The sequence below is a fragment of the Penaeus monodon genome, chromosome 42 (assembly GCF_015228065.2).
Source record: "Penaeus monodon isolate SGIC_2016 chromosome 42, NSTDA_Pmon_1, whole genome shotgun sequence".
Taxonomy (NCBI): domain Eukaryota; kingdom Metazoa; phylum Arthropoda; class Malacostraca; order Decapoda; family Penaeidae; genus Penaeus; species Penaeus monodon.
The window spans coordinates 21,562,100-21,572,099 of NC_051427.1; the positions used below are offsets into that span (position 1 = coordinate 21,562,100).

The 10,000-nt window shown below is 48.8% G+C and overlaps 1 protein-coding gene across 1 annotated transcript in view; it reads left to right on the forward strand.

The window, feature by feature from the left end:
* LOC119599200 (calcium uptake protein 1 homolog, mitochondrial-like) overlaps window positions 1-10,000 on the forward strand; it is a 60,561-nt gene that overhangs the window by 16,361 nt on the left and 34,200 nt on the right. The window contains exons 8-9 of the mRNA XM_037948944.1: window positions 2,006-2,120; window positions 2,528-2,688. Of these exons, the coding sequence (XP_037804872.1) occupies window positions 2,006-2,120; window positions 2,528-2,688 (276 nt within the window). The remainder of the gene's footprint in view (window positions 1-2,005; window positions 2,121-2,527; window positions 2,689-10,000) is intronic.

The following is a 10,000-nucleotide window of genomic DNA, read 5'->3' on the forward strand; positions in this document are numbered from 1 at the left end:
CCTGACAGGAAAAAAATATATTGCATGTGTTTAAAAGTAACAATAATAGTGATGAAAAGGAAGGCTCAAACACCCTTTGTACGTAGCAGAGTCCTCAAAGAATGGAATGACTTTACACTACCCCCCCTCTTCTTTACTGTTTCTCTCCCCAGCACCGCAGATTCGCTGATTCGCATGGATTCTTAGGTCAATTGCGCTTCTTTTGTCCTCGCTGTTCACGATAATAATTTTAGAATGTGGTTCATTCTTTCCATTATAAACTTACTTTCCGTTAAATCTTGCTTTGTGCTCGCATTTTATCAAAAATAATCTCATGGATAATGTCACGCACAGACTCCTCTACAAAGTTGAACTTAGTGTAGATGGTTTTATTATTTTACTCTAGGGTGTAAGGATAAATTCACTCTTAAAAAGCATGCGTTAAAATTTTCTTTGCTGACAAAGAAGGCTTCATGATGTATTCATAATCGGCATGACAGAGATTCCCCAGGTTGCACCAGCTTTGCATAGCTTTAGATATTCTTTGCACCAATAAGTCCTCGTAAAGACTTGGACCAAACTTTGGATACTAGAAATTTGATATACACTGATTATATTAGAGTGTATGGTGCAGTTAGCTGGGAATGGAAAACTTCTTTAAAATGTAGTTACTGCCAATACATATTGATATGTATCATAGATATACATATGTATACTTACACATTATATGAATTGAATGAATTTTTCCTTTTTTCACTTTTTCTTTGTTATTGGTTTGTGTACGTTTTGGATCATGCCACAGCATTTTAGTCTTAAATTGCTTTTTTTCTCCTCAGTCAGTTTCAGCAAACCTAGTCATGATCAGACAGCCATTGATTAAACATTCCAGAGTCATTGACCTAAAACAAACATTCTTGTTGATTTTTTCCTTGGAGCATGTGTTTGTGTTTGAAAGAATTAATTTCAGTATCAAGGATTGGTGTTATTTTCACCTATATCTTGTGATGACAATGATTGTGTGCGACAAGAACTGATTGATTTTCCTCTGTTGCTCAAAGGGTAGTTTAAGGAAAACATAACTTGTGAGGTTATGTTAAAGGAAAACCTTCAAAGCAAAGTAGAATTTGAATTTTTCATAGGGATCATTCTTTTTTCTTTAATGCATTTTTGCATATTGATTGCCTGAGAGCAGTATATAGTTTAGATATTTAATAAGAAGGCCAGACTTTCAGTAAGAATGCATTTTGTGCTCAGTCATTAATCCTTAAATGTCACTTGTGATGAAGCAAAAAGTGATATTTTTGTGTTTTAATTTCTCTCTCTCTCTCTCTCTCTCTCTCTCTCTCTCTCTCTCTCTCTCTCTCTCTCTCTCTCTCTCTTTCTTCTTTCTTTCTGTCTTTCTTTTACTTTTATTTTCTCTCTCTTTCATTCTTTCTCTTTTTTTTACCTTTCTCTATCCCATTCTCATTTTCATTCTCTCTTTATTCCCTCTTACTCTCTCTGTCTCTTGCCTTTTCATGATTTCACACTCTCGGCAATAATGATAAAGCTGCCAAGAGCCTGGTTGTTGTTGCACACAATATATGCTTGATTTTTAAATTGATTTCCCGAGGAATATGAATGTCATACATGTATATTCCTACAGTTTCACTTACGATATTCACTGTATTATTTAAAACCACTTTGGTGTATTTGTTGTTTGAATAATACACACACACTCTTTTGTATTTTCCATTTCTTCGTGATATGTTCTATTCTTATAAAAAAAAAGTCATCAAAATTCAGATCTTTGAAGTGTAAAGCTGATTGAATTAACGTTGGTTTATTTTAAGACTCAGTTACATGTAAAACTTGTATAATTTAAGTATTCTTAAGTCTTAATTGCATAATATAATTTGCAGTTATTGTTATTATTACTGTTTTAGTTCAGTATAAGTATAGAATAGAAATATGTTAGAGATTGCAGTATACAGATTGGCCTATTAGTGTTCACATATTAATTGCAGCTCTTATTATCTTCTGACAGAACACCACCAATAAACTAGAGCTTGCCTTGGACGAGGACTCGATTTTCTACAAGCTTGGAAGCTCTGGCCTCATCTCCTTCTCGGATTTCATCTTCCTGCTGACCGTCTTGTCCAGTGAGCTATTTTGTGTCGAGCGGGGCTTGTGTTGTTTTGTGGTGTGGTGTGATGTGTGGTGTGATGGTGTGAAGTGTGTTGTAGTGAGATGGCGTGTGCTTGTGTGTTGTATGGTGTGGCATGGTTGTGTGATGTGGGAAGTGGTGTGGTGTGATATTAAGTGAAGTGATGTAATATGTGTGTGTGTGTGTGTGTGTGTGTGTGTGTGTGTGTGTGTGTGTGTGTGTGTGTGTGTGTTTTGTAAGTATGTGGGAGAGTTGATGAGTGTAGGTATGTTTTGATTCTTTTAATTCTTGCAAGATGAATATAGTTTTCACGTTTATTGGAGGGCACAGATGACCTTCCTCAGACTCTTCCCTTGCCCTTGCCTAAAGGTAAATCATCTCTCTCTCTCGCTCTCCCTCCAGCTTCACGAAGACACTTTGAAATTGCATTCCGGATGTTCGACTTGAATGGCGATGGAGACGTGGACTATGAGGAGTTTGATAAGGTAGCAACCTTGATCCGCAACCAGACGAGTATCGGCGCTCGGCACAGAGATCACGCAAACACTGGAAACACTTTTAAGGTAAAGGGAGTGTGTGTAGTCATAGGGATAAAGAGCACTTCTTACTTTCGTTTCTTTTCTCTCAATGTCTTTGAAAACCTGTTGGAAATTTATCTTTACTTGCTTTGGGGTATTAATCAGCATGATCATGCTCTACAGTGTTGCAAAAATGCAAGACATATTATCACACACAGACACACACACACACACACACACACACACACACACACACACACACACACACACACACACACACACACACACACACACACACACACACACACACACACACATAAAAAAAAAAACACAACACACAGCACAACACACACGACACACAAACACACACACACACACACACACACAACACACACACACACACACCACACACACACACACACACACACACACACACACACACACACACACACACACACTTGGTCTCACTTTCACGCACTATCACTGTCACTCTCTCCCACTGTCACTCTCTCCCACTGTCACTCTCACTGTCACTCTCTCTCACTGTCACTCTCTCTCACTGTCACTCTCTCTCACTGTCACTCTCTCTCACTGTCACTCTCTCTCACTGTCACTCTCATGCTCTCTCTCTCTGATGCTCTCTCTCTGATGCTCTCTACTCCTCTCTCTCTCTCTCATGGCTCTCGCTCTCTCTCTCTCTCTCATATGCTCTCTCATCTCTCTCTCTCTCTCATGCTCTCTCTCTCTCTCTCTCCTCTCATGCTCTCTCTCTCTCTTCCTCTCCTCTCTTATGCTCTCTCTCTCTCTACTCTCCTCTTATGCTCTCTCTCTCTCTCTCTCATGCTCTCTCTCTCTCTCTTCTCATGCTCTCTCTCTCGCTCTCTCTCCTCCTCTCTCTCTCTCTGCTCTCTCGTCTCTGCTCCTCTCTCTCTCTCATGCTCTCTCTCTCTCTCTCATGCTTCTTTCTCATGCTCTCTCTCTCTCTCTCTCCTTCTCGTCGCTCTCTCTCTCTCTCTCGCTCTCGCGAATTCTCTCTCCTCTCTCTCTTCTCTACAATGCTCTTTCCTCTCCTCTCCTCTCCTCTCTCTCTCTCTCATTCCTCTCTCATTCTCGAGCAACATCATCCTGTCTCCGTCCTTTCATCGCGCTCTTCCCTCCTTCTCTCTTCCTCCCTTACTCGCATCTCTCTCCATCCCCCTCTCTCTCTCTCTCATCATGCTCTCTGTCTCTCCCTCTCATTGCTCTCTTCTCTCTCTCATGCTCTCTCTCTCTCTCTCTCTATGCTCTCTCCTCTCTCTCTCATCCATTGAGTGTCATCGTGGGGCTCTTCTCTCTCTCATGCTCTCTCCTCTCTCTCTCATTGCTCTCTTGTCCTCTCTCTCTCTCCTTCTTCATGCTCTCTCTCTCGCACTCTCTCATGTCTCTCCTCTCTCAACTTCTCAATGCTCTCTATCTCTCTCATCTCTCCTCGAAATGGCTCTTTCCTCCTCTCTCTCTCAAGGGCTCTCTCTCTCTCTCGTCTGCTCGATGCTCTCTCTCTCCTTCTCTCCTCCATGCTCTCTCTCCTCTTCTCATGCTTGATGCTCTCTCTCTCTCGTCATTGGCTCTCTCTCTCGCTCCTCTCATGCTCTCTGTCTCTCTCCTCCCTCTTCTCTCTGTATTAAACTGACGCTCTCGTCTCTTCCTCTCCTCTCATCTCCCACTCCTCTCCTCTTCTCCTCTCCATCGCTCCTCCTCCCTCCTCCTCACCTCTCTCTCTCCTCTCTCAGGACTCATCCTCACTCGTTCATCTCTCCTCTCACGTCCTCTCTTTCTCTCACTCGCTCGCTTCCTCTCTCACTCTCTCTCTCTCCTCTCTCACCTCCCCTCCCACCTCCTCGACTCCTCTCTCTCCTCGCACTCCTCTCATCCCTCTTCCTCTCTCTCATCACTCATCATGTTCTCTCTCTCTCTCTCTCTATGTTCTCTCTCTCTCTCTCTATGTTCTCTCTCCCTCTCTCTCTCTCTCTCTCTCTCGTCAGTTCTCTCTCCTCTCCTCCCTCGATCCCTCACTCTCCTCTCTCATCCGTCGTCTTCGTCCCTCTCCTCTACCTCATCCCCTCCTCGCTAGACCCTCATCTCCTCATCTCCTCCTCTCTTTCTCTCTCTCTCTCTCTCTCCATCAACCACACCTCGTCCCTCTCTCTCCGCTCCTCTCTCTCTCATGCTCTCATCCTCTCCTCTCTCTCTCACGCTCTCCTCTCTCTCAAAACGCTCCTTCTCTCTCCGCACAGATCGTCTCTCCTCTAAAGCATCCTCTCTCTCGCAGACGGCTCTCTCGCGCGCAACTTCTCTCTCTATCTCACTCACGGAGAAAAACACAGCTCTCAGCTCTCTCTCTCCTCGAGATAGCTCACCACCCCCCCAATCTCTCACGAATCGGCGCAGACCTAACTCCCTCTCCGTCTCTCATCGATCTCAATCAATCATCTCTCTACTCCCTCATCTCTCAGCTGATCTCGCAGATCGATCTCCCGCTCTCTCTCTCATCTATGCTCTCTCAGCTCTTTCTCATGTTCTCTTCTATGCTATTGAGGACAGGCTCGCTCTCTCTTTCTCGTTCATCATGCATCCTCATCTCTCTTCGCATGCTCTCTCGCTCTTTCTCATGCAGACTCTCTCTCTTTCTCAGGCTCTCTCCTCCCGATGAAGAAAAGATAGATATCTCTTTCTCATGCTATCCTCTCGTACGCGGTATGCTCGCGGTCTCATGCTACTATCGATCTCTCTCCTCCTCTCTCGATCCTCGGCAGTTCTCTCTCGCGGACCCCCTATACCACATTCTCTCGCGCTCCTAACTCTACCTCTCTCCGCTCCCCCACGAGGATACTCTCCACACCTCCTCCGCTCGGGTCCTCTCCTTCCCCCTCGCTCTCTCTCTCTCTCTCTCGACACCGGCCTCTCGCTTCCAGTCTCTCATCTCCTCTCCTCCTATCGACCTCTCGTCCGCTCCGCCATCCCCTCCTACGCATCTCGCGCATCCCTCTCCATCATCGCTCTTTCTCCGCGCGGTCCTCCTACCCTCTGGTCTCGCTATAGCGGTCTCTATCTGTATCTCTCTCATGCTCTCCTCTCTGGCTCTCCATGACCTAGCACGACCGAGGGAGAGAGAATGCAGCTCTCTCTCTCTCTCTCATGCCATACGATCTCTCACTCCCTCATAGCTCGTCTCGCTCTCTATCCCTAAGAGTCTCTCATCGATCTCTCTCTGCGATCCTGTCGCCTTATCTCCCTCCTCTAAATACTCATCCATCTCTCTCCCCTCTCTCTCTGCGTTTCAGCACAACGACGACGCTCTCTCTCTCCCTCTCTCGATCCTCGCTCCCACGATCCGTCAGCCCGCCTCCTCGATACTACGCTCTCTCTCTCCCCTCCTTCGTCTCTCTCATCTCTCTCCCCTCTCTCGCTGCGCTCCTCATCTCTCCTCTCTCTCTGACGCTCGTTCCCTTCTCCCCTCTCTCATCTGATGCTCTCTCTCATCCCCGGCTATCATCTGATCTCTCCTCTCTCTCTGATGCTCTCTCTCTGATGCTCTCTCTCTGATGCTCTCTCTCTCTCATCTCGCCTCTTCCTCTCTCTCCTCTCTCTCTCTCCTCGCTCCTCTCCTCTCCTCCTCTCTCCTCCTCTCTCAATCGCTCTGTCTCGACCCCCACCTCTCTCACCTCTCATCTCGTCCTCCACTCCTCATCCTCGACTCAACGTCTCCTCTCCCTCTCTCCCCTCTCTCTCTCGCTCCCGATCTGCTCCCTCTCTCTCGCTCTCTCTCTCCTCGTCCTGCGTCTCTCTCTCTCTCCTCTCTCTCATCGGCTCCTCTCTCTCTTCGCCTCTTCTCGGTCTCTCCTCCTCCGCTCTCGCATCCTCTCTCGCTCCATCGTCCTCTCCTCTCTCTCTCTCTCTCTCTCTCCTCTCTCCTCACGCTCCTCCTCCTCCCTCTCCTCTCGTCCTCTCTCATCTCTCTCCTCTCTCTCTCGACGTACACTCTCCACTGAGAGGGAGCCTCTCTCATCTAAACGCTCTCCTCTCTCCTCTCTCTCACTCTCTCGGTCCTTCTCCTCTCTCTCCACGGCTCTCCCCCCAGCTCCTCTCTCTCCCCTCATCTCCTCCGTCTCCTCCATCTCTCCTCTCTCCTCCACCTCCTCTCCTCCCCCCCCAACTCCTCTCTCCCTCTTCCTCATCCGTTCTCGTCTCCTCTCTCTCGTCTCTCTCTCGTCTCCCCTCCGGTCCTCCTCTCTCTCTCTCTCGTTCTCATGCTCTCGCTGCTCTTTCTCTCATGCTCTCTCTCCTTTTTCTCATGTTCTCTCTCCTCTCTCCTCGTTCTTTCCTTCATACTCTCGCAGCTCTCTTTCTCCATGCTCTCCTCTCCCTCTCTCTCTCCTCTCTCCTCTCTAGTCCACTCTCTGTCCACTTCTCACCTCTCTCCCACGCCGGCCTGTCTCTCTCTCTCCACTCTCTCTCTCGTTCGTCCTCGTCGCTCTCTCCTCCGTCTCTCTCTCCCATCTCATGCTCTCTCTCTCTCTCTGTCTCTCTCATGCTCTCCTCTCCTCTCCTCTGTCTCTTCTCATCATGCTCTCTCCTCTTCTCTCTCTCATGGGCATGATCTCTCTCTCTCTCCTCATGCTCTCCTCTCTCCTCTCCTCTCCCCTCGCTCTTCTCTCTCTCTCTCTCCTCTCTCTCTCGCCCTCTCTCGCACTCTCGCACGTTCTACCTTCCTCTCCTCTCGGTGCCTCTCTCTCTCCCTCTCCTCGTCTCGCTCTCGCTCCCACCCCCGCTCTCAGGCCGCTCTCCCTCCTCGCTCTCTCTCCGCTGTCTCATCTCTCCTCTCTCTCTCGTCTCTCCTCGTCTCTCTCCTCCCCCCTCTCACATCCTCACTCGCTCTCCTCCTCTCCTCCTCCTCCATCCTCCTCCCTCCATCTCTCCTTATCCTCTCTCTCTCTCTCTCTCCTCCTTCTCGTCTACATCTCTCGTCTCTCTCCTCCCTTTCTCTCTTCTCTCCTCCATCTCTCTCCCCTCTCTCTTCTCTCTCTCGACCATCTCGCGCTCTCTCTCCTCTTCGTATATCTCTCTCTCAGTATCTCTCTCCTCTTCTCTCCTCTCTCCATCTCTCATCTCGTCTCTCATTCCTTTTCTCTCCTTTTCTCTGCTCTCTCTTGTCTCTCTCTCTTCTCTTGTCTCTCTCTCCCTCTATCTCTCTCGTCTCCACTCATTTCAGCATCTCTCTCCTCTCTCCTCTCTCTCCTCTCGTCCTCTCTCTCTCTTATTCTCCACTCCTCTCTCCTCTCTCTGCTCTCTCTCTCTCCTCCTCTCTCTACTACTCTCTCCTCTCGTCTCATCTCTCTCTCGTCTCTCTCCTCTTCTCTCTCATCCTCCCTCTCTCCTTTTCTCCTCGTCTCTCTCTCTCTTCCCCCGCTCACCTCTCTCTTCTGTCTCTCTCTGGCGAATCTTCAGTCTCTCTCTCCTCCTCGGTCCTTCCTCTCTCTCTCTGCTCTCTTCGTCTCGTCTCCTCCATCAAAGCTCTCTCTCAATCCATCAGTCGGGACTCGTCGTCTCTCATCGCTCATCACTCTCTCTCTCTTCACTCTCCTCTCGCGTCGTCTCCATCTTTCTCTCTCCTCTCTCTCTTCCTCTCTCATCCTCTCTCTCTCTCTCCTCTACTCTCTCTCTCCTTCTCTTCTCTCTCTCTCCTCTCTCTCTCCTCTCTCCTCTCTTCTCTTTCTCTCAGTCTCTCTCCCTCTCTCTATCTCTCTCTCTCGTCTCTCTCTCTCTCTCTCTCTCCTCACTCTCTCCTTTTTCTCTCTCTCTCTCGTCTCTCTCTCTCTCTCTCTGTCCTCTTTCTCTCTCCATCTGGCTCTCTCATCTCTCTCTCTCTCTCTCTCACTCCTCTCACTCCTCTCTTCTCTCTCTCGTCTCTCATCTGTCTCCCTCTCTCTCTCTCTCTCCTCCTCTCTCTCGCATCTCTCTCTCTCTCTGGTCTCATCTCTCTCTCGGTCTGGTCTCCGCTCTCTCTGTCCTCTGTCTCTGTCTGTCTGTTCTGCTGTCCTGTCCGTCCTGTCTGCTGTCTGTCTGTCCTGTCCTCTCTCTCCTTCTTCTCTCTCGGAGGACCGTCATCTCTCTCTCTCTGCTTCGTCTCTCTCGGCTCGTACATCTGCTCCTCTCTCTCTCCTCTCGCTCCCTCCAATCCTTTCGCTCTCTCCTCTTCTCTCGCATCTCCATCTCTCTCGTCCTCTTATCTCTCCTCTCGTCTCTCTCTCTCTCGGTCTCGTCTCTCTCTCTCTCTCATTACGCTCTCTCCTTTCTCTCTCTCTCTCTCTTTGCTCTCCTCTCTCTCTCTCCTCTCTCTCTCTCTCTCTCCATCCTCCCCCGTTCTCGCCCCCCCCCCTCTTTCCGCTTCTTCTCCTCCTTTTTTTTTTCTTCTTCTTCCTCTCTCTCTCTCTCTCTCTCTCTCGTCTCTTCTCCCATCTCTCTCTCGTCTCTCTCGTTCATTCTGTCTCTCTCTCTCTCGTCTCGTCACTCTTCGTCTCCTCTCTCTCTCATCCTCTCGGCTGCTTCTCACTCTCACTTCTCTTCTCTTCTTCTTTCTCTCCTTCCTCTCTCTCTCATCCTCTCTCTCTCTCCCTCCGTCTTTTTCCATCCCCCTCTCCCCCTTCTCTCTCTCTTTCGTCTCCTCCCTCTCCCCATTCCTTTTCCCTTTTTATTCCTTCTCTCTATCCCTCCCCCGCATCCCTCCCCCCCACCCCCCCCCCCCACTCTCTCGCAGTCTCTCTCTGTGCCTCCTAATCTCTCCGTCTCTCTCTCTCTCTCTCCTCTCTCCTTTTCTCCCCCTGCCCATGTCCTCCCTCCCTCCCCCACCATTCTCTTTCTGTATCTGCGCTCTTGCTCTCATCTTCCTTTCTCATCTCTCTCTCTCTCTCTACGTCTGCTTCTCTCCCTTCTCTTCTCTCCTTCCTCTCTCTCTCTCTCTCTCTCTCTTTTTCCATCCCCCTCCCCTCCCTCCCCGCCCTCCCTTCCCTCCCCCCATTCTCTTTCTGTATCTCTCTACCTCTGCTCTCTCCTCTTCTCCCTCCTCTTTCTCTCCCCTTCCCTTTTCTGTCTTTCCCCCTCCCTCCCTTCCTCCCTGAGCCTGAGCGGGAGAGGGAAGACTAAGAAGAAGACGAGGCAACGGTGAAGAGAAGTGGACTAAGAAAATAATTCCTTGTTGACTGGTTTCTTCTCCTCCATCGTGAATAGACTCGGCGGGTCCCGCGCGTTCTCATCTCCTTGGGATAACTGAACCTTTGATGTCGTCCCTGCGTCCTGCAGGAAGAGTGTTTATGCGTTCAGC